At 33.7% G+C, this 24,998-nt stretch overlaps 1 protein-coding gene across 1 annotated transcript; it reads left to right on the top strand.

The window, feature by feature from the left end:
- Positions 1 to 1,556: 1,556 nt before the first annotated feature.
- Positions 1,557 to 24,764, top strand: LOC128159458 (tyramine beta-hydroxylase-like). The gene is made up of 9 exons (XM_052822571.1): positions 1,557 to 1,709; positions 6,243 to 6,444; positions 9,252 to 9,384; positions 18,986 to 19,087; positions 19,877 to 20,056; positions 20,980 to 21,137; positions 21,955 to 22,198; positions 22,551 to 22,647; positions 23,008 to 24,764. The coding sequence occupies exons 1-9, from the start codon at positions 1,702 to 1,704 to the stop codon at positions 23,600 to 23,602; spliced, it is 1,719 nt and encodes a 572-aa protein (XP_052678531.1). The 5' UTR covers positions 1,557 to 1,701; the 3' UTR covers positions 23,603 to 24,764.
- Positions 24,765 to 24,998: the final 234 nt, after the last annotated feature.

Raw genomic sequence — 24,998 nt, 5'->3', positions numbered from 1 at the left:
TGCGCTCGCTATTAATTAAATAAGAAATATGTCCTAAAAGGATAATTAATTTTTTAAAAAATGAATAAAGTCCCGGGGGTCTATATACTGGGGTGGGGGGTGGGGGGGGGGGGTCGATCCCGCTGTCCACAAGCACCTGTGGAAAAACAAGGAATTGCCGAAAGATAGTATTATTGAGTTTCTAATCTGCGAGAACGATTTGGGGTCACCCACATAGAAACATTGGCCTTATTGGCATATATATTGAATACATATTATATTTTGATGAACATTTGGAACGAAAAGAAAAGAACAGAACAGAATAGAATAGAATAGAATAATGAACCGGAGTTCATTAAAAAAAATTAACTCCCAAAATCAAGTCCCAAAAACTAAATCAAAGAGAAAGAAGTTCAGTTTCCTGATTTTAAGCTTTGATATAGTTTCTATGTTTTTATTCTTGATAATCCACATTACAAAGATCATTCAATGAATGAAGATTATCCATCGGAAAAGATCGCATTAATTAATTAATAAGGAAAGATCATTGTTGGAGTGTTGTGAGGTGATCGTTATGGTTAAGCCCTGATGTTATCCAATAAAGGCTGACGGGCTTAATGATAGATCTGATCACGCCCGACCATATATAGAACCATTTTAACAAGACCTTGGACTTTCGGTTGGACGTAGCTACATGTATCTATTTCTTGCGTCAAAACAAGTTAAAAATGACGCGATTTTAAGCGAAATATGCATCGATTGCGTAGCCAGACAAATCTTGTTGATTTCAAAGAGCCATGGCTGAGTGGCCAGCAATGAAAAGGACAACCCTATGTCACATTACTGTTTGGCACAACTATACCCAAAGTCCAAGTTCTTGTTAAAATGGCTCTAATGACCAGCGCATGTATTATCTGCAGATACCTTATTACTTATATTTAAAGCATAATTTTCGGCAACTGTGCCACTTAATTTTAAATTATTGACATTTTACGTTAATTTCATTTCGTATAGTTATATAAAATCACTTTAAACAGCGAACGGTTAGAATAATCTTATTTATATTTTTAACAAAGCTTATGCATGTATGCCATAAAATACGGCACAACGGTATTAACCCCATTCAGAAAATTACGCCATATATATTGGTCAATACAACCCTTTCATATCTAATATATATTGCCGCATCATGCAAATTGTTTATCTTTAGAAATAAATAAAGTACGTGTATAATATTTCTGAATTTAATGTGCATGCAATTTGGGAATTTTAAACTAAGTTACTGGTGTCACGGTTGGCCATGCTTTGTTTTTCGGGGGTATATATGTGGTTTCGTTTATTTCACGTATATTACATTTAGAATATATTGTTACCTCTAAAATTGATTCTACATAAAGATACAAACCCCCTCTCAAATGCAACCAACCTATACACATCTGTACGGCAAATCATCTTTGAATTTTGGGGTTTTTTTTGCTTGGATATGCTTCCAAAAATAAATATGATTTCTGCAGTGGGCCCCGTTTTTATAGCCGAGTTATCGTGAGTTGCATCATCACAAGCGCTCCTATCGTTGTCCCCGCCCACACCGCTGGTATTTTACCGTCGTCCGCTAAGTGAGCACAACATCACGGAGTACTGGGACAGACAGTGTCCGTGTTATATCCGTCACGAGTCTATGTGTCCGGTGTGTAATTAAAGCGATATATTGAGGCGGCTAAAATGATTGGGTGAGTAGATTTTACGATATTTTGGTCCATTAATCCATTTAAGATAAATCGTGAGACATACAGATAGCTTCGATTAATTAAATATATAAGTTCAATATTTTTTATGCACCCCTCTCCCCCACAAATTTCAAGGTTGTAGTCCATGAGTACTGGAAAAGAAATATTGGCTATAAAAGACCCCACCCCCTTTCTGACCATCAAAATTACATTCACGCCTCAACATATCCACATGTGTGAGTTTATTCGCAATTTAACATTTGCCTTTATCCATTAATCAAGTACAACAGAACAATAACGCTATCCATATACATGTACGTAAAAAAAGAATTGCATAGTTCTAAGAATCGACGCCATGCAAACTCCACTAGCTTTATCTTTTTTAACTTTATCAGGAAAAAAATCTTCCATATTTTTTGAAGAACTAATAAATATTCTGATTCAAAATTAATAAAGGCCGTGTGTTTCATAGATGAATTATGTTTCTGCGAATTCTTCCATGCTCAACCAGTTCATATAGAGATCTTTATAAAATTCAACACTGATCGAAAATGATCTTCAATTAAGTATTCATCTTCGTCGTCTGCTTCTATTCCGGTGTACAGTGTGCATTGAATTCGTTCTCAGTGAAACATTCAAAGATAAAATTAAATTGAATGCATCGGAATGCCGTGCAGTGATGATGGGACGATCTTCTTGTATTAAAATATGCATCATGTTAAAACATATTGCTATATTCGATTCTGTTTTGTTGTTCATATACATGTATACGTATAATAACGTTATTCTATAAGTATAACAATAATGTTATATACTTAGTAGTTGATTATATATTCATTATAAACTTTATACTTTTAACAAAGAAAGACAAATTTATCTGGTTAATGTCGAATGAAGACAAAACAATATTTACAAAGTTAAGTGAATTTCTGATCAATGCTTTCAAAAAAAGACAGAATACTTTGAGATCTAAATGACCGGTGAATTACTTATACAAATCATGATACTATCTTTATATTTGTATAAACTACCTTTATGACTATATATTATATGCACACTGTTCATATGTTTTGACATACTGATGTATATTTGCCCGGCTGTTACAAGTTCATATATGTGTATGGACTATTTTTATATGTAGAATCTCTCTTTTAGACATTTCTATCTAATATCTGTAATCTTGTATGCCCTCTGTGCCCAAAATTGGAAATAAACTATTATTATTATATTCATTATTTGAAAGAGGAAAGAGAGAGAGAGTTTATTTTATGTCTCATATTTTCTTCTCTGTTGTTAAAATGTTATGTAAAAAACAGATAAGGAGTATCTCATATATCTTTTCACATCGGATTAAAATGTGTAAATGAGGTCAATAATATCGTCACACACTTCCTTCTGTACAGTAAATTTATTTAAAAAAAAACAAACAAATCAAACCAAACAATATAAGGTTAATCAGTACGCGACCGGTACATATGCTGGTAGACATATAAATAACCAATATCTCCCCCATAAATTACCAGTATCTCCCACGCTCGGAATGAGCGCGTATCGTCCAGTCCACTTAAAATCACGCATTAATTCATCAAATTCTGAGACAATGGCGCTTAAGCACTGAAAATATAAGTGGTCGCATTATGTGAACATTTTTGCGGTCATGTAATGAATTTGAACTCCATGGATACCCACGGGAACTACTAGTACGTGTTTTATATACTAAAAGACTAATTTGATCTGTACGTGTACAGACAAACGCCATCTATATAATCATGTCAGTTAACATGAATGATTTAAAAAAAAGAACATGTCAAGAAAAATACAATAATACATTGTATATATAGTAGAGACTAAGTCTAACTCTCTCTCTCTCTCTCTCTCTCTCTCTCTCTCTCTCTCTCTCTCTCTCTCTCTCTCTCTGAGTCTCTTTTAAATCTTAGAAGATATTCAAACAACAAGCGAAAAACTGAACATAAATGAGTGTGACTGTATATGATAAGTGTATGTTTTGTAGAAATAAGCAATGATTTAGTTTTATAAAGCATAGCATTGAATGAGTTTAAATACTATTTAAATGGACGTCACAGATTAATTTGGTTGTTGCTTGACATCCAATCAAGACTATTTCGTTTATTGCGTTATATCATTTGTTTGACACTCATATCTTATGAACATGGAAAAGTGTAGGTAAACGTTTTGATTTGCTGTTTAGAATACCATCAAAAGGTTAGATATTTGATGAGGAGATTAATTAACTGCTCTTTCCTTATGCATTTCACATTAATTTATACTTGAAGCAGAGCCATAATGTCTCTGCTTGAAGATATGGCATAACACAATTCGCATATTTAACTTCTAAAGTTCAACTCACTTAAATAAACACAAACTGAGTTATGTATTAAAATTTCTGAGCTGAATTATTCTGATGTCAAGTTTGGATTCAGGTTCGTTTTTTTTTAACAAAAGAATACGGGATTTGTTTTCTTTTCTCCCCACACAATTTATCACTGTATTAGTCTAGCAGAAGACGTTCCCGGTATTTAGATACAATCTCACACTTTCATTTAAACTGACAGACTCCAATTCTGGAGATATTATATTTTTAGACAAAACACAGCAAAAGTGGATGATTAAATGCAACTGATGCCACAGTATCGCTCGGCAAGAACTCTCCTATCGCCCCGAAATATGAAGTTTCTAAGTGATCAGCCCCACATGAATGTTTGTACAGTGGTCCCGATGTTAGCTGGGTTTGTCATATCGGGACAGATACATACAATACAATGAATTGTTCTAGATAGGCGCTCCGCGAGGAAAAAATCTGCTTTGCGTCAGTTTGCTCTGTTCAATTTTGACATTTTTGTTTTTCATGTTTTTTTTTTCTAAAACTGTAAAAAAAAAATACCCTCGGATTTTTTTCGTTGTGAAATAATAAAGGTGGGTTTCGGTATTTCATCATTGCATAACATTAGCTGATTTAGATAAACTTGACAAGAAGTGTTTCATTTAAAAAAAAATATTTTGTTAATCTCCACTGAGAGAGAGAGAGAGAGAGAGAGAGAGAGAGAGAGAGAGAGAGAGAGAGAGAGAGAGCTAAGTGTATTTAGTAGCACGGAATAGCAGTCTGTCTGGCCCTAAGGTTGCTATATATCCCACTGTACTCCATACAGCCATGTTTTTGTTTCCTGTACGAACTGAACCCCATTCATACAAGTACAGTTCGATCTCTTTCAAATGTTCGTTCCCCGTAAGTTAATCCAGTGCTCTCTGTGTGGTGAATAATAGTATATAAAGACCAGACAGTCACCGCCAGCCATGTTTGTATGTGCCCATGTTTTAAGTCATTCGATCTCTAAAAAAGATTTTAACTGACATCACAATAAGATGCTGCCAAGGCAACAACGTAACTCCATGGTCTGAGTAGGGGGCGATAAAACTAATGATCCGCGCCTTGCTTTTCACGATCGATTTACTTTAACAGTAAATAGTTTTTTATTCATGAAGGAGTACTCGTCTCTTCCACGGACACTGTGAGGCATCCTGATATTGTCAACTCATGTCGTGTTGGAAAAATTATAATTGTCTTTGAAATTAAAAAAAAAGTTTGATTGGGGGTATCTGCATTTATAGAACTATGAATGCAGAGAGAAAGGTGTAAGGTTTATACAAAAATGGTACAGTATCAATAAAAGTAATATGTATAGGTATGTCACTCTCTTTTACCATACACTAGCAATGTCCACGGAATACTTTTTATTAGGAAGGAAATGGGGGGGGGAGGGTTCATCACTTTTTGTTTAATTGTATGTGTTTAATTCCTATTAGTACTTTCACACATGGTTTATAATACCTCACACAATACTCACGTTTGACATAAGGCTCTCTATAGTTAGAGTACTCAGATACAGAAATGATATTTTAACGCCATGGCCAGTCTGAATTACTCTAGGAACGAAGTGAAATAGTAGGGGCTGGGTTTGCTAGACTGTAGCCAGTTCGTCACTTTTTCCCCAAAACACCTCCCTACTGTTTTCTCCCACTTGTTTTGTTTGTAGACAGGTCGAACTTGTTTGACCAGCAAAATCTGTTGGTTGTATATCAGAATAGTACAGGTCATATTTGTAGCACCATTAAGGCAAATTTAATATAACACAGGGTGAGTCAATTGAAAGGTGACTGAAAGGTAACTTAATTAAAAGTGACTGAATAACACACACACACACACACACACACACACACACACATATATATATATATATATATATATATATATATATATATATATATATATATATATATATATATATATATATATATATATATATATATATATATATATATATATATATCTGTGCCATTCAGTCACCTTTCAAGACCATTCAGTTGACTGAATGGCAGAGCTTCATCCTGTGTAAATTCCTGGCGGAAGGAGGGGGGAGGGGTGTGGAGGAATGGGTGCTCAAACGGAAAATTTTGTTTACCAGGGGGTACTGAGACCCTTTTCTGTATTTTTATTTATCATTATTTTTCCCGTGACAGGAACGTTCCAGCCCTGACTTTAACAGTGTCCATTCTGTCTGCCACAGTGGTCTGTTTCAAGAGATTCCAGCTCGAGATTCCAAACGGAGACAAAGTTCCTAACCCGTGCAACAAAAACGAGCTTTGGACGGCGGTCGGACACACAACTATTGAGGGCGGAGGAAGAAGGAACCCGTTTGGTCAAGTTTTTCAAAACCAAAAAGTGAGTCAATGTACACGTCTTTCTCTCTCTCTCTCTCTCTCTCTCTCTCTCTCTCTCTCTCTCTCTCTCTCTCTCCTCTCTCTCTCTCTCTCTCTCTCTCTCTCTCTCTCTCTCTCTCTCTCTCTCTCTCTCTTAAGGTCTGCAAAAAAGGTTGATATTATCCCAGTATATGTGAATGTCGCCGATTTATTTGTGTGCTATGCGGAAAGGTCCGTCCTTATATAAACTTAAAACCAAGTTGTAGTGCAAAAGGAATACAAGTTTTAAAAAGTGTGATAGGATGTCAAAAAGTTGACGGTTGTTAAAAAATCTGGTAACCATGTGTTTTACGATTTCGTGTGAGGAAATTCCTAGCTGCCGGTGTGATTTTTGAGTTATTGCATATGCCCATATGGCTCAAATTAAAGGCGGCCTATATCTATAATGTGTTCTAATAGTCAGTTGATATGATTATATGATACACGTACTATTATTTAAGGCAAGTCTGCTTTGTTGTTTATACAAATACATTTTACCAATAGTATTTGTCTTTGGCAATCTAGCTATTGAGTATTTAATCTTGTTTTCCAATTTTTGAATGCCAAATGAGCCAACTCTACTCTTGTTCCAAAGTATTCAAACAAAAACGCCTGACTGAAAATCAGAACGACTCCTCTAAGATGGAACCATTTGTTTCCTCTAGAAATAGCCATGACTTTCTAGATATCTTTTGGTGGCTGAATTTTACAATTTTTCCTATCAAAGATTTAAAAAAAATACTTCTCAAATCAGTGTTAATAACATCCTATACATTCAGGATTTAAAATTGCTGCTGTTTTTTCGTCCATCTTTTATCTTCTTAGCATCTTAAAAGTTTCACTGGTAATAAAAAATTGCAACAGCACGTGTACCTTTTCTCTAGGAGATAAACTTGTCTTTGATTATCGTCTGATAAACGAGCACATTGCAGATTCCATCTGGTGCACTTCTCGACCAACAGGTGGTTTCTGTACAGAATAAGTTTTACCGCTGGCCGATAGCCCACTACGGAAAACTTGTGCCTATATTACAATCAAACATAAACATTGTGTCAGTACTTAATGTACTTAAACACAGTACATGGCGCAATAAAAAAAAGGGGGAATTTATATGCTTAAACCTTTACAAAAGTAAATTCAAGATCAGGTAAATGCAGAAAATTATTGCTTTTGTCACACTAAAATGTCAAGTAAATGTAAAATGCTAGAAATTAAAACAAATGAGAAAAGCAGATTTACAATATGAAAATTAGACATAATTAGTTCTCATAAAACATCGCTTATTTTTTTTTTAGCATTGTCTTCCTTTGATCTCCATGTCGTGTGTAATGCTTTTGTAGATGCTTTGTATTGAAACCGGAAGTCATAGAGTGGAGGGGGGTGTCAAAACAAAACTAATAGACTTTAATTTTTTATTCTGGTGAATGAATATAGTTTGGACACAAAAATGTTTAGATATTTATGAATATTCGAAATATTAAGCCAAAAGTGGTGTATGTCGAACGGTAACTCAGGTCAACAAGAGTATGTAAACATCTCAGATTTTCTTCATCTTAATTAATCACCTTGACACAAACATCTGCTTTTGAATCATAGTAAAAAAGTTATCTACCATGTCACCTCGTTTTAAGATAACATCGACCAAGTGCAGCAGGTTTATGTAACTATTGTACGGTTTGCTCCCGGGTCACGAGAGTGTTTATGTAAATGCAGTGTGTACGTATACACCGGCAGCGCTGATACTGAATCAGTGGCCGATGTCGAGTGATTGCGCGGAGAGAAAAACCCGATTCTCGTGAGAAAAAAATGAAGACAAAAATATAGAGCAAAGATCTAGGGGAAATGCAGGATTTGCAGCCAATAAGAATAGGCAAAAATGCGAACGTTTGCCACTGACGCACTGAAATTACACAATTTAAGCAATAATAATTTATAAGCAAATTATTTAAAATGGGAATTATAAAATTTATAATGTTTCAATTCACCATGTCAATCTCTTATTCTCAGTAATACATACTTAATTGATTAATATTTAAATAATAAATTATTCATATTCACACATTTACATAATATTTTTCTCTACAATGTTACCTTCCTTCATGTCTTATGATACGAACTAAAAAAGAAATAGTTTTACTACTAATTTTTACATTCTGAGTTTCTCTTCAATAATTAACTCAGTCAATACTTTTAATAAGGACAATCGCAACGCGAATGAGATTAACAAAGCACACCTCGAATTGCGGTTGTAGTTAAGACACTCAGTAAAATGTTATAATTATAATAAATCGTGCATTTTAGCGAGGATTATAATAAACATAGTCATCCCTCGCAATTTTCATATCGTAAACTCGTGCATGATGACAGCGTTAGACTCTGTCCTGGTTCCCTTTCTCAGCTGGTTCTCTTCTAAATAGTTCACAATATCGTTAGATATTGACCAAACACTCTGACAGTGCAGCTAATCGTCTTTACATTAATTTGGCCCATTACTGTTAATTTGGTTTTCTATTACTTATACCGAATGTATGACATGACCTTGACATAAAGTCATTGATAAAGGTCAAGTGCATATATACGACTAGCTGGTACCCGGCGAAAAATGTTGTCGTCGAATTAGATAAAATTATGTGAACTCTTCTTGTGTAACAATTTCTTTAGCCCATAACATGTCACGATTATGACTTATAGTCATCACATGTACTTCTGTATTTACATAAAATTTCAGGTAAAAGCCAAACTATCAGTACTTTCAGTGCTTTGATCATGTTCTCTGTTTTTGATTGACAGACGTGGGGTGGAATGCTCTGTGACTCGGATTCTGACGGAGATGGAATAACAAACGGGGCGGAACTGGGAGATCCGGATTGCGACTGGGTGAAGGGTCGAACACCAAAACGCACAGAAAATATAACACATCCAGGTAAAATAATACCTTTTTAAAAGGGAGAGCAAGATACTCTCGACATAAGACTTAAATGTTATATTACTGACTCCGGCAACTTAAGATTCGATCTGCTAATCGATACCAATATTATGAATCCGATAGAGCAACACAGATCAAACAAAGTTCAATGGTTGGTTAAATGGACTCTTGATCACATGGCTGTTTTGAAATATTTTCGCCTGTTCACATGTAAGAGATGTTCATAGTCTTTAAACATAGCAGACCTACATGGTGTCAACACTCGCTGCTAATTTTTGGCCCATTACAAGCAACAGAACCATTGCCAGCCGACGTGTCTCTAGCAGACTATTTGCGAACATTTTTATGGTTATGCAAACACTTGTATCGTATCCCCATTTCAATTTCTTTACATCTCTCAAAAAAAGTACAGACATATATACATCACAGACTTCGATAAGCCTAACAAAATTTCAGAGAAACAGAATTCAGCGTGTTTTATTTTTTGAGGTAATCATTTTTCATTTTTAAATTTTAAGGTCGTTTAAGTGAGGTCAAGGTCATTCAAATCACGATCAAGATAGCTGTTCCAAGAATAACTTTTTGTAATGAATTATATTTCATCATACAAGAGGAAACGCTTAGATTCTACAGCAAAGTAGATAGAAGCGTTTAATAGGCATTTACTCCAGAAAAGTTATTACGTAGTGTTTTGACTGACCTTTGTCCAATCAGATCGTAGAAGTCGGAATTGAGACATCATCGCTCGTGACTTAATTTGAGAGAGAGGAGAGAGAGAGAGAGAGAGAGAGAGAGAGAGAGAGAGAGAGAGAGAGAGAGAGAGAGAGAGAGAGAGAGTATTGTACAAGTACATAGTAATGAAGACTCCTCATTCAACGTTCTGACGTTCTGAAATCAAAGTACTGTATTGATTGAAAATAGTGTGGTCGTACTAATTCAAGGAAACCTTTACGCAATTCATTTCATGTATTCAAATGTAAAGCGTGTACTGCTTTCATAAAAATCATGTTTGAAAAATCATAGATTCATAGAATGACTTAATGACTTATTAAAAGTTTCAGGTTTCAGATCACGTAGAATGCAAAATAAATGAATAAATAAAAACAAATAAATAAATAAAATATAGCTACACAACACCCCAAACCAGTTGAAATTATATTAATATATTATATAATACCTATTGCCTAACACATATTCATTAATAAACAATATAATTGACAGAATTAATTTTTATACAGAATCGTCAAGGCATTGGATATAAAATTTAAAAGTATGAAGACCTGGAGTTAACCGGGAAAAAAAAAGAAAATTCAGGAATTTTCATTGTTCTGCACATGGCTTTATGTATCTTCTGTAGAGTTTATATGTGATTTTTATTCCGAGCTGCAAACAAATTAGTCAGAACTCGAATAACCTTCTTGAAATAAAATTGAAGATTATGCATAAATCGTTATCATAATTTCAGTTTTGTGACTAAAAAGAGGCAAGTTTGGGCACCAATAAAGTGAGCAGGTTAAACTTATTAGCATCAAAATAACAAAAGACGGTCCTGATAAAATTTCGTTTCAACACAGCTTAAGAATACATCTATTTTGTATCATCTGAAACAAGGATAATATGTCTTAAACAAAAAAATAAGCGTTGACTTTAGGTTTTTAAGAGACTTAAAAATAAGTGTGTTCCAAAACGGGAATGAGTGCAAGTTGTTTTCACTCATAAGTTAAGCAGATATTTCTTGTTGTAAAATCAATGACAAACAAATACCCATAGACCAATACATTTTCGGCCTCAGTTCATCCAATAGCGACTAACACATTAAGAATAAGTTTTATTTATATATAAAAAAATATTATTCATTAAAAAATTTGTCAATGGTAATGAAACTATTTTCGAAAATCTAAATTTTTAATTTTAAAGTAAAGTAATCATTCAATGGGTTATATTGTATGCATGTGTCACTAGTCCTTAAAAACCTTAAGAGGGAACAATGCAAGGGCACAAATTGATCAGCTAAATTTGAAATGTCGGCTTATTCCCAAATAGATGCACTGAAATTAAATTGAAACGTGCTGTTTTCATCGTTCTGCTGCTAAATCGTCTCTCTCGGGAAATTATGCAAAGCACTTGAAGAGATTTAGTTGGCTTTCTAAATTACCCATAATTCTACGTCAATGCAGTTCGATAAAGACAGCTTTGTTGAAGGACGAGCAGTCGAGCATGGATGCACTTATCATATTCTATTACATGAGTCGGATCGTGTCAGTATTCCCGGAATGTCTTAAGTAGAGATCTTGGCAGATGTATTGCAATCTGCACGCTATGTGTCAAAAAAATCTTAATTATTCATCATCTCGAGGTTGCAAAAGCAGTATATTTAAGCTTTGAAAAAAAATATTAATGCATCCTGATTTATAGTTGGCAGTTAATGTTCTTGCTATCAGATCTTTCATTGCATGTTGCTCATTCCTACTTACATAAAACTCACAAACTTTGCAGGAACCTCTTATACGAAACCAAGGCCACATTTAAAACTCTTTCTGATCAAGAATAACACAAAATGAAATAAATGGAGTATTGTACGAATTATCTAATTTTAGGAGTCAATCAAATTGTAAGTTGCATCAATTTGAATACATGTCAAAAAAATTTCGATTTGAAGGGTGGGTGGGGAGTTAAATTAAATTTTTTTTCTTGTTGGAAATCATTGATAGAACTTATCAAGTTACGCATGCGTTGATAAATCTTAACACGTGATTTAAATTCCGCTCGTGGAGATCACTAACATAATTACGTGTACATATACTTGAACATGATAAATTAATACAAATGTATCTAGTAAATTGAATGTAGATGCATTTAGACAATAGTGTTATAATCAAATGTTTCTTGTGATCTTTGAAATAACTTTTTTTTCAAATTTAAGTATGCAACGAAAAATCGATTTTTGCACCACAGCATGATTACATAAATGTAAATAAGAAGAATGCGGGCACAAAATTTAATGAATACAGTAAAACAAGGTTATAGCGAACACGCTTATATTGAATTGACAATTACAGCGAACTAAGTTTCATTCTCTGTGACTTTATTTTGTGTTGTTAACTTAATGGATATCACGAATTACTTATTAATCATTCTGTTCTAAAAATTGTGATAAGAACTCTTTAAAGAAATCATTTAGCCCCGATACTGTCTGAAGATGGAATGACCTAAGTCTTAATACAAGGGAGGCAACATCTATCAAAATATTTAAAATAATGTTCATACAATGATATGGTAAACCCCCAGAAATATCTTTCATTTGGAAAAAGATTTTTGAACTTATAACTCACACACGATAAAGATACAACTGTATTTTAAATTCTTTCTTATTCTGCTGGAATTTAATATATAGCCAGTCCAAACTGTTCGTGTGGCTTTTAGAAGACGCATATCATTTGTTTTTGTCTGTAAAAAGTATACAATAACTCGGAATTCTTTAATGAATAAGCTTTTGACATTTCGTTATGTACACATTATACTATTAGACTCACACTGACTGTTATGGGGGGATAATTCTTTGACATATTATACACAAAACACTGAAATTTTCAAGACTGTATATTTTCTTAAATGAAAATGGTCGCTTCTCAAACATGTCTAAATTTAGAATGACTGTAATATTATACATGTTCTTACAATAGACTGTTTATTCATGTATATTTATATTTATTCATATACATTATTGGCAATATTTATAAAATTTCATTTTTAGGAGAAGAATACCTACGTTATTTACAACGTGTGTCTAATCCATTTGATTATAATAAAAAAATATGTTCAATTTAATTCAACGAGTTACGCGTAACGAAGCAAAATCACCCGTCACTGGCGCCTCGTTATAAGTGCTTCACTGTACATCTTTTTGCGAACTCAGATCAAACAGAGCCTGATATATATATATACTCAACAAATTTTTTGCTAGATTTTTAAAATTTTTTATTAAAATCAAAACTGATTGAAATTCACCGAATTTTGCCTCCATTGAGAAGCTGGTGTTGTAATAATGCAATTTTAATTACGTGTTTACAATGGCGTAGTGCCAATCGAAATTCCCATCAAGAGAAAAAACAAATTGTCTGTCGAGTTTGTGCTTCTATTTAGATAAAAAAAAATATTTTAACAGCAGGTGGTAAATAGCAATTAAGCTCTCTCACTATTATCTTACGAAAATAAAAAAAAAAGAGTGAAAGTAAAGATTCCCTAAGAATAAAACAGCTGGCTACAAACTATGTCATTAAAAAAGCTGTTTTCAATAGCATTATCTTTTGATAAGGTAGATATTCAATAAAACACCCAGGGATGCGCCTTATGTTTTCCATTTGTATATATTTCCATTGATGAAACCAGTTGCAAACAGTATTCTTACAAATATTATGTGTATTATCGAGTGTTTCAGTGTACATGCATTATATTGATGTGGTCCTCTAGAGATACACAATTGATTGTATCTGTCGAAATGATTAAGGTTTATTCTTGAATTTACAAATGAATTCAAAATGTACACGTGTTAGTCTAACGTTCAGCATCTGCAGGGATTTGAACTTAAATTGTCTATTCATATCCAATACATATTTCTTTTTTCGATATACTAGTAGTCAATATCGCTATGTATACATTGATACAATATCGACATAATATCGTACGATATAGAACAGATATAGATAAATAGATTTTACATTTTCGATATTGCCGAAATTTCCATGACGTTAACATCGTCAACATTATTAACATCGCAACGTCGACGATGGTAGATCGATATCGAGTTTATATCGTCGATATTGTCGATATTTCTTTGACGTTATAATCGTTGACATTGTCGACATCCCAATGATTACGATGTTGAACCGATGTTGACTTGACATTGTTTACATATATTTGCATATATTTGAGTAGGTATTTCCTAAACATTTACATCAAAGATGATAAAAAGGTACGATTTAGACACGATGTTGACTTTTTGTCGATCAACATTGCGATGTCGACATTGTCGACGATGTAAACAAGAAAGAGGACACACGTTGTAGACACATTATCGATTCGATGTTGGTCCACATTGTTACATCGACAATAGCGTCTATGAAACAGGAAAAAAAGTACGATGTATACACGATGTCGACTCAATGTCGATCAATGTCGACGATGTAAACAAGAAAGAAGGCAGACGATGTAAACGCAATGTCGCTTTGATGGTGGTCAATATTGCGATGTCGACAACGTAAACAGGATATATGGATACGCTACAAGTGTTTATACGATATCAACACAATGTCAACTCGATGTTGGCCAACACTGCCATGTAGATAATATTGAAAAAAACATCCTGCATTTGACATACCTCAAATTGTCTGGCTTAAATACCAGCGCAGTTTTTTAATTGATCAACATTCAATATTATCAAAGGAGTACTTTATAATTATCTTCTTTTGTTTTTTGTTTTTTTTTGTTTTTTGTTTAAAAAATCTAATTGTGTTCATACAGCAACTGACAAAAAAAAATCATGATCTTACCAGTATAATTAAAAGCGATTTTGTATGAATTGTATGAATGCCCATGTATAGAAAAATTGGCCATTCCTTCTTTGTGACATACTTTTCGAAAATATTGATAAATCACGACTTGTCATAGTTACATGTAACGTGCTTTTCATCATTTTATATAATATAATTTTCAAAAGAGAGATTCATCTGGTGATGTCAATCAGAATTGAACATTGCATCTTTGCTGGTTTATAGAGCTACATTGTATGAATGTAGCAACAAAGGCCGAACAAATTTCTGCTATGTGATTTTTCTGGAAGGCTTGCTGCATTCATATTATTATGAACCACCAAAGAAAGAATCTTATTGTCTTAAAATGCAACGTTATGGATCGTAAATATTTGCAATCACTTTCACAACCAGTACCTACCCTTCTGTTCAATACACAAATAAAGAAGCCATTAGCAAGATTTACATGTTACAGGAATGCAGTATATCTGACATATCATATACATGTCACTCAGAGATGTGTTTTTTTTAAATTTAATAGATCTGATAAAATTCCAATTTATACCCACCAAGAAATGCTTTTACCACACAAGTTTAAATGACAAGTGATGTTTAATTTCTCGGCCCCATTATGAACGAGAGTATTGTTCATAAATTCGCCAAAGCATTTCCGGAATTTTCATTCTAGAAGCCATCCTTGAGATTTTGTGAATTACAGTTTGTGGGCAAAATATTTGGGCGTGTATTACCGGAATCTATCAATGAATAAATTCCGCTTATTTTTCTGAAGTGTAACTTCCTATAACTTCTAATGAAAACTGCATGATGGGTTTTTCCTCTAAAATTCCACTAAGATTCTTGCCAGGAATGATATGTACTTTACGCAACAATGCAAATAAAAACATGCCATAAATTTAATATAATTCATAAAACAGTTTAAAAGTGAAGAAAACCCTTTAAAACAGGCAGTTTTCTGCTTGCAAGATATCTAATTATATACTACATTTTCCATGAAAGTTTATCTTTAGTAAAACTGAAATATATTGCTACAGCAGCATCACAGTGTACATTTTGAAGAGAGTAATAGTGCGACACATATATCAGAAGAGCTAAATATTCAAAGTAGAGTAAGGGCAGATAGCAAGTTTCGTTAAAAGTTCCTTCCGTGTGATTTTTCACGATTTTCAAGACTATAATCGTGTGACTGTTATAAGAATACATGTACATATTATATAGGTCTGGATTACATGTATATACTCGCCATGCATTAAAATGATAGTATAGGCATAACGATCATAATAAGAGAACTAGACTCTTGTTGCTATAGCAACAAAAAGGTCTTCTGTTCCTCACATATAAATCTGTACAAAAGATCCATTTCTTTTGTAAACAGAAAACGGATATAATTTATACGGTAAAGGAATTCCCAAGAAATAAACAAAACAAAAAGACAAAACGTCATTTTTTTAGTACTTTCTGTGACGACCGGAAGTTACGCCGGATCATAAAAAACATAGTAAACATATCTTCATACATTGCCTTGTCTTTCCTCAAAGTTTGGATGTTCAAGTTTTTGTTAGTTATAATATCTCGTTGAGAAAAGTTTTTGTCTCGGGACCGGAAACGAACGAACGGAAGTGATTAAGAAATTGAAAATACGTATTTTAGTACATTTACCTATGATACGTTATTGTTCATCACATTGAGTAAAATGTTAAAAAAATTCTAATGTTAAAACAAAACAAAAAATCTTTTATTGCTTGAACACTTCGAGTGAAAACCGGAAGTGACGTATGACCAAATGGAACCCGTTCAACACATGTTCATTCAAATGTCCATTATCCATACAAGTTTTGTGTCTTGATCTCTCACTGTTTCTGAAATCTTGGGGGTAGTTTGTTTTTTTAAAAGAAGGCTACCTGAGATATTTGAGATGTCTCACCGGAAGTAGAACTTTTTTTGGTTTTTTTACCATGTGTGGATGACTTCCTGTATTTTTGTAACTAAAATGTTACTTCCATGCTAAATAACCAACATATTTTTTAAAAATCAGAATTTGGTGTACTTCCTGTGACGACCGGAAGTTACGCCGGTTAAAACAAAATAGTGTTAATACGTGTCCATACACAGGTCTATAATCCTACAAAGTTTGGTAGTTGATGTCGTTACCGTTTTTGAGATCTCTTCGATATAAGGTTTTTTGTCTCGGGACAGGAAACGGACAAACGGAAGTGCTTAATGAAATCTAAATTTTTTATATCTTGTTTAATTTCCTATTTTTCATCATTATTAATCAAAGTAGCTAAAACTATCAAAAGAAAAACAGTTTAACGGATAAACAGTTTGATTTGTTTGAACTCTTCCGCTGTGGACCGGAAGTGACGGACGACAAAATGAAACTGTTTAAACACATCTTCAATCAAATGTCTTTGATTAGTGAAAGTTTTGTGTCTTGATCACGTACAGTACCTGAGAACTTGCGGGTACAAAATATGTTTTAAAAAAGCTTCCTGAGATAATCGAGATATCTCACCGGAAGTAGAACTTTTTTGTTTATTTAACATTGCATAGATGACATTTGTTAGGATCTATACTAATATTTTTATTCTGTGGAAAATAAATTAAATACGTAAAAACAAAATTTTTTGAAGAGCTTCCGGTGACGACCGGAAGTTACGCCGAACAAAACAAAAATGTTTAAATACATTTACAACTATAGGTCTATCATCCCTCAAAGTTTGGATGTTCAAATCTTTATCGTATCTGAGATCTCGATGTGACAAGCTTTTTGTCGCGGGACAGGAAACAGACGACAGGATGTCGATTTTGAAAAAATGAAAAAAACGCCTAGAGATACGATCATTTTCTATCACTCCTGAAAACTTGAAGTAAATCGATCCAGCCATCTCTGAGATATCTTGTGGACAAAAAATGGGAAAAAAATAATAAAAAACATTACAATCTCTATAAGGTCTTCCGTTGGAAACGGAAGACCTTAATAATCATCTGGATTGACGACACTCATTACAAGTAATCAAGAAATTAAACCCCTTCTATTTTTCGAGCAATTTGAGTAGTATGCATTTAATAGCATGTACAGTTTTCCTTGTTGTTTTGTGGTGCAAAATTATGTTCTCCTTCCTTTTTTTGTAAATAATAAACACATTTAAGTAGTAATACAACAAGCTTATAAGGTTAAAACAAAAGAACAACACTAATTATTTTAAAGGGACTTGGACATGATTTGAGCTTAAAATTTCAAATTTTATTTTTCCAATTTCAATGTTTGGAATGGTTAATATGGGTACTTTTAATGCTTTATCAAAATTTGAAAGTCAAATATTGAGTTATAAGCAAGATACAGAGTTTGAAAATCTTTGTTCTGTAAACAAAGCCCATGCTTTGTAATGGTTTACATATGTGTTTTATTGGTATAAGTCTCAAGCAAATTTTGCTTTTTCTGTTTATCGTACTAATAGTATCTATGAACACATTAAATCAGTTTACCTTGTTTGCAACAAGTCATTCGGTCAAAGAAATGGTTATTCCATACTTTACAATATTTGTAAACAAATTAATATAAGATTCGATCGAGCTTTGTTTACAATACAATGCAAGAATTCTTACCTCTGTATCTCTCTCAAAACTTGACTTCTAATGTTCAAATTTTGGTCAATCATTCAAAATGAGCAAGTAAACCATTTTATACATAAAAAAAAGAAAAAGAAATTTTGATCTAAAATCGTTTCCAAGTCCCTTTAATATTATCTACCTAACTCTGATGTAAACCTGAAAAATATCCTCGCGACCTTAAATTGCCATTATACTAAACCGCTTCGCGAATATTCATGATCATAACATGATAAGCGGTAAGCGCACTGTTTTTCCTTAAATAAAAAAATCATATATTGTCATTAGTTTAGTTTCCTCCCAAATGATGCCTCCGTCTATCAGTACTTTCAGTACTTTGATTTCCTTTTAAGCTATAACCAATATATAGAATAACTTGGATGTAGGTGTATACTTAGTATATGTACATGTATATAATGATTTTATTTTTGTTTTCTAAGGGATATGCGAGCCAATGGACAGCGAGAGATGTAAAGAGAAAAACTCTTGGCTGCGTTGTCCTGAAGATCCAAATGCATTCTGTCCCGAATTATCTAAACCAGGTAGGTCTTGCTCTCCCGCTACACCACCAGTTTATCTTTATCTGATTACATTTTTTATAGTAAATCAAAGTGCCAGCCAATACATTTCTATCAAAATAGATGCTACAGTATGTAGGTTATGCTAATATGTTCAGTCTCTTTAATACAATGTAAATATGCATTTCTTTTCGGTTTGTGGAACTGCAATTTGATTTCTTAGATTTACAACGAATTTTCTTAAATGTCATTGAAGCTATGGTGATTGCAACTTTTTTAGCCTTTCCAAAATAAATGTTGGTCTTAATGCTCTGATTGTGTAGGCAAAGCAGAGTTAGGAAATTTTTTTTTTAAAAATGTTGATTTCTTTGCAACCAATGACTGAACTACAAACAATGTTAGAGACAGGCCTCCGTCAAGTTGCCGTTTGACAAAAATACTAGTACCTTTTAACTCCATGATCTTAATAAAATGGTTCTGTATACTAGTCTATCGTTACCACTCACTATCAAAAATGACCAAATGGTTTCGTTTTAATTATACAATGTTAAAGTTTAAATAGTTTCGTGAAAGACACGTTGATACAGAATAACCGAAAATATTTAACATAAACAGACGCGAAACATCCTTGACTTATATAATAAACATTTTTTTCTTCAAAATCTTATCTATATTGCGACTACCGCAAACATAAACATGAATATGACGGTAGTAAAAGTAATTGAGCGGCACATCACAGATAAAATGGCGGCTTATCTCTGGAGAAACAGGTGACGTGATAGTCAGTGATTTATGTCTTATCTTCCGATACAGATGTAAAATCTCTGGATTTGAAACTGGATAAAACAAGAGTTCCGGCGACCAGCACCACGTGGATGTGTCAGATTTTACCCTGGCCGGAAGAGGGCGATTTCCACGTGATCGGAAGCAAGCCTCTGGTTGATAATGCTGACGTCACTCACCATATGATTGTATTTGGGTGCGGCAGTACAGGTAATTGGCCGTCCATGTTGTTACAACAACAGTATATAAGCAGTGATTTGTTATTCAAACCATACGTAAAGGGTTAGGGGTTTCTCTGTCCACCCTCGATCTGACATCACCAGGCATCCGCTGCTCAAATGGCTCATGACCAATAAAAAAGCAATCAAAAATTATTTCAACGCAAGCACATGATTATAAACCAGAAGCAGTAGGAATGTCATGCTTTAATTTATTACCAGTTCAAATTGTGTAATAAAAAACACAACTAAATAACCATGCCACTTAAGTTGTTGGAGTACATTGAAGCTATGATACATTACCAGAGAATATTGTGTAATACAAAACTATACAGTCGTACGACTATCATAGGCACATGCAAGGTACATTCAGATTAAGGCTATGGTTTATTACCAGAGCATATTGTGTAACACAAAGCATTTAATGGTCATGCCACACACTTAGTAATATTTATGAGATACATGTACAAAAGACCCACAAATTCATTAACAGTTTAAGTACTAGATGTTCGTGCCTCTTAAATACTTACTGTACATTTATCCTTTGACAAGAGAGGTACACGTACATGTAAATCTCACTTTGATATTTAACCCCATATTTCCTTAATAACTTTGTCGAGTGTAATTTTTTAAAAAGTTACATCTGTTAGGTACACTAAATTTTATGGTAAATTGTATATGCTCATAATAAATGGATTCTCCAAAACATATATCAATGTATATAGGTGGCGTAATTCTTAGTTTCGATCCTGTAGGATGTAGTAATTCTCCTGTAGGATGTAGTAATTCTCCTGTAGGATGTAGTAATTCTCCTGTAGGATGTAGTATTTCTCTTAAACTGTATGTAACTGCGACATTGGCTTCTGATAGTCTAAAAGTGTATGTTGTGTCTCATATGAAAGTTTGTACCCCTAGTTTCACAGCGTCCCGGGCCGTACCAGTGTAACATGGTGCCAGACCGAGAGTGCCAAGACATCCTCCTGACGTGGACCATGGGGTCAAAGGGCGAATGTCTGCATAAAGAAGAGGGGTTCCGAATGGGCAGTAAAGGATATACACATGTGGCTCTGCAGGTACTTCTTCAAGGTGTTTGACATCAGTAAAACCAGTCAATGGACTTGATGAATAAAATCGTTTAAATTGGAAGGGAAGTTGTCTTTTTTTGCTTAGCCTTCTAATGCATAGATTTGTGTAACTGATAGTTATTACTTTATGATTTGCACTTTCTTGAAAGCGAGTGCAATGTATTTATTTTAGTTCTTATACACCTTACGATCCAACAAGAAAATAAATTGATAATTGATTTTGTTACGATAATCGTAGCATCAATATGACTGACGAGCGTATAAATTATTTTTCTTTTGACGCATAACGATCAAACGAAGAATATTTTAGCTATGGACGACGATTGGAAGCTTAATGTGGATTTGTGACATGGGCGACGATTGGAAGCTTAATGTGGATTTATGACATATTATTTCATCCTGTAAAAATATAAAATCGTTGTTTCATCAGGCATGTAGCATCATTTTTGAAAGTAGGGGGGCCAGACTCATCCAAAAAATCTTGACAAGCAAAAAAAAAAAAAAAAATTTTTCCCGAAAATCTTCAAAATCCTAATCCGTGGGGGTGGGGGGGGGGGGCTAAAAAAAAGGGGGGGCAAGTCCATGATAATTCAATTTTTTTTATGTAAATTTTAAAAAACTAGTTGCTGCGAGAAAAAGTGGGGGGCCAGGCCCCCCCTGATGTTACGGGGGGGGGGGGGGGGGGTGGCGTAGTATAACTTCAATTTCAATCCTTATTTCCTTATTTTCATATCAATTCATGTCATTCCGTACTATTTCATTTCTCATACTGACCACAGTACCTTAGCATATTACCTCGCTCTAGGTTCACTGGAACAACATCAACCAGAGATCCACCTACGTGGACGGGTCGGGTATACAGGTGTTCTACACCAACAAGCTCCGGAAGTACGACTCGGTGATCATGGTGGTCGGCCAGAAGTACCTGGAGCTCCCTCCCAACGCCCCGGTAGTCACCGTCAATTCATCCTGTCCCGCGTTCTGTACAGAGAACATGTTCCAGAAACCGATATTCATCACCAGGGCAGTCAACCACATGCACACGCTAGGTCAGCTGAATTAATACTTTACCAGTAAACATACAGTGAAATCAAGATGTTTAACCTACTTTATACAAAACCTAACCTTTCTTATCCGAAACCTGTTTTATATGACAACGGATTTATATGAAATTTATCTCGTTTATCTCATAACTAAATGTAATAATCTTTCAAGTGCGACCCCAACATCGTTTTTTTTATTATCCGTAACTAATATTTACTTGGTATTATGAAATATAAAAAAAAACTACTTTGAATGAAATATAGCATATAGGTTTTTGAATATTTATTTTTTTCCTTATTAAATGATAAAAAGTGTGGATCTTTTAAACAATGTACATGTGTGTACTTTCTTCTGCAGGTAAAAAACAGCAGGTAGCCCTCTACAGAGATGGAGGATTTGTGCGGAATATTACAAATGACGAAGTATACGATTATAATTCGCCGTTTTTCTACAGGTAAGCTTCGTTATAGAAGATATATATATATATATTGCACTCACATTTTACGATTTTTTCTTTTTTTCTATATTATATGAACTTTATGACTGTAAATAAATTTTACGGGTGATAAAGAATATAAATACTATAAAAAGGGCATATGTAAACTATTTTTGCAAATTTTTTTTCAATAATTTTTTATAATATATACAGAACAATCTATATTCCTAAATCTCACGCAAAAATGGTGTTCGATATTTTTCTATTATTGTCTTAAAAGCAATGAATATATTACATGACTTTGAAAAACGCATTAAAAATTTGAAACCGGTACTGTTCTGTAGTTTATATTTAATAAGGTACCGGAATGTTTTGAAGGTTTGACAAACCTATAGAAGTCCGCCCAGGGGACGAAATACGCACCACGTGTACTTACTCCACTGTTGGGATTAACAGGACTATATTTTATGGCGTAAGCATTAAGGACGAGATGTGCTACAGTTTTTTGACTTACTTCCCTCACCAGAGATCGTATACACAGTTCTGCACGACTTTTAAGGACACACAGGTGTGTAAGAGGTATCTCCCGCGCCTCCAGGGAGTGTATGACGACTGTTCCTGGAGAGCATTCATTAACGGGAAGGATATGACTGCAGTGGAAATGACGAAACGGGTGGTAACGGAATGCGGAAAGACGGACTCATGTTCGGCTTCGTGCTCCGATGCACTGGATGTGATGTCGAAGCACCCATGTATGCACGGCGAAATTCACGGATATGTCTCCGAAAAGTGGCCAATGATGAAACAGGTCAGAGCGTACAGGAAAATGTGTATGAATCCCCCGGATGTTTCCAACCCTTCGTCCGCGGGTGCGAAAGCGGAGGATAGTAAGAGCGGTAGTGCCCATTTATCAAACAATTACCTAGCTGTTATATCCGCTGTTATGCTTTTTCTACGTAGTATCGTTGTATGAAGTGGTTCACCTTTGCAAAATTGATTCATTTATTCAATCTTTATATCAAATGCAGCTCGGTCCCTTCACACATTCGTTTTTCGTTATGTCAGAGCAAGAGCGACAACTCTGGGTGGAAAATGCAGAATGATCCATTATTACATTATGTACAACGATACCGATTTGTCTGGAGAAAACATTGTTCTTTGTAATACCGAACATTGTTTTTATGTAGATTTTAGACTTTGTTTTGTCTTTAAGAATATTTTTAAAGTTTAAAAATGTAATTTTGATGAAATTCGCATTTACGTCGTAAATGTATTTTTTCGAGATGTGGATGCACTTTGTAGTGGATGAACATTTGTTTTAGTTAAAAACTTAAAATGGATGGAAAGTCAATAAAAAGTGATACATGTATATGATGATTTTTTGAAGATGAATGAACTCTACTCTTTAGGTAAACATTTTTTTCATTTGCAAAATAATGAATTATAATATTTAATATTATTTGGGGCACAAAAATGTTTGCTTTCATTGGTTTTTTCTCATACCGTCTTTTAGCCAGAGCCCTTTCCCCGAAAATTTTCAAATTCATTGAAACATTGTTGAATACGTCAATTAAATTTGTATGAATTGACGGCATTTCATATAAAATTCTTACATCCGATGATGTCTATATATTCGCGTTTTTTCCGAACTCTGTCAGGAAGGCCTGATATGTTGAGAATATTTTCCTAGATATGATATGACGGTTTAAACCTACTTGAATAGATGACCGTTATAGAATTAACTTCTTGGGAGTTTTCCCACAGTTGACATTTTTAATTTATTAACCATTGACGTGTATTTTTCATTACTGCTTATTATTTCTTCATTCCTGAATGATTCCGTTTTTTGCGTATTAAATTGATATTGATCCTATAATAACATCTAGATATATGTATGTGTAATATGTTTATGCATAATTATAAAAACTTTCATTTATGAGTTTTCTACGACGAAATTTGTGTGACTTACATAAAATTGATAATGAAAATCTAGGCTTATAAGATTATTTTTCGCTTTCTTTTAAAATTGTATTTCAATATTTTTAAAGGCCTGGCAGTATTAGAAAAACTTTGGTGCTTTCAATGCTGTTATATCTATATATCTGTTGTGGAGTTTTTTATGTTGTGTAAGAAATCTTTAAGGTATCCGATCCATATTAGGACCAAATTTTTCCAACCTTGAATATTCATCATGTATTTAATACTTTGATATTTATATAAATCATTTAAGATTAGAAAAAGATTTACCGAGAGAAATTTTCAAAAATATTATTAACTAAGCAGTAATTAATTAATGAAGATTGCATTAAGGTATATGGAGACAAGCACATTTTTTAAAATAAAAAAGTAATTACTAGGAATATCAAAAA

This window comes from Crassostrea angulata, chromosome 8, assembly GCF_025612915.1.
Source record: "Crassostrea angulata isolate pt1a10 chromosome 8, ASM2561291v2, whole genome shotgun sequence".
Classification (NCBI taxonomy): domain Eukaryota; kingdom Metazoa; phylum Mollusca; class Bivalvia; order Ostreida; family Ostreidae; genus Magallana; species Magallana angulata.
This window is presented reverse-complemented; position numbering and strand designations above follow the sequence as displayed.

Bases quoted from the DNA above. Each gene is read 5' to 3' on its own strand.
- LOC128159458 (XM_052822571.1), top strand. The intron at 6,445-9,251 runs GTGAGTCAATGT...TTTGATTGACAG, and splicing joins AAGTTTTTCAAAACCAAAAA to ACGTGGGGTGGAATGCTCTG. The intron at 20,057-20,979 runs GTAATTGGCCGT...TTGTACCCCTAG, and splicing joins ATTTGGGTGCGGCAGTACAG to TTTCACAGCGTCCCGGGCCG.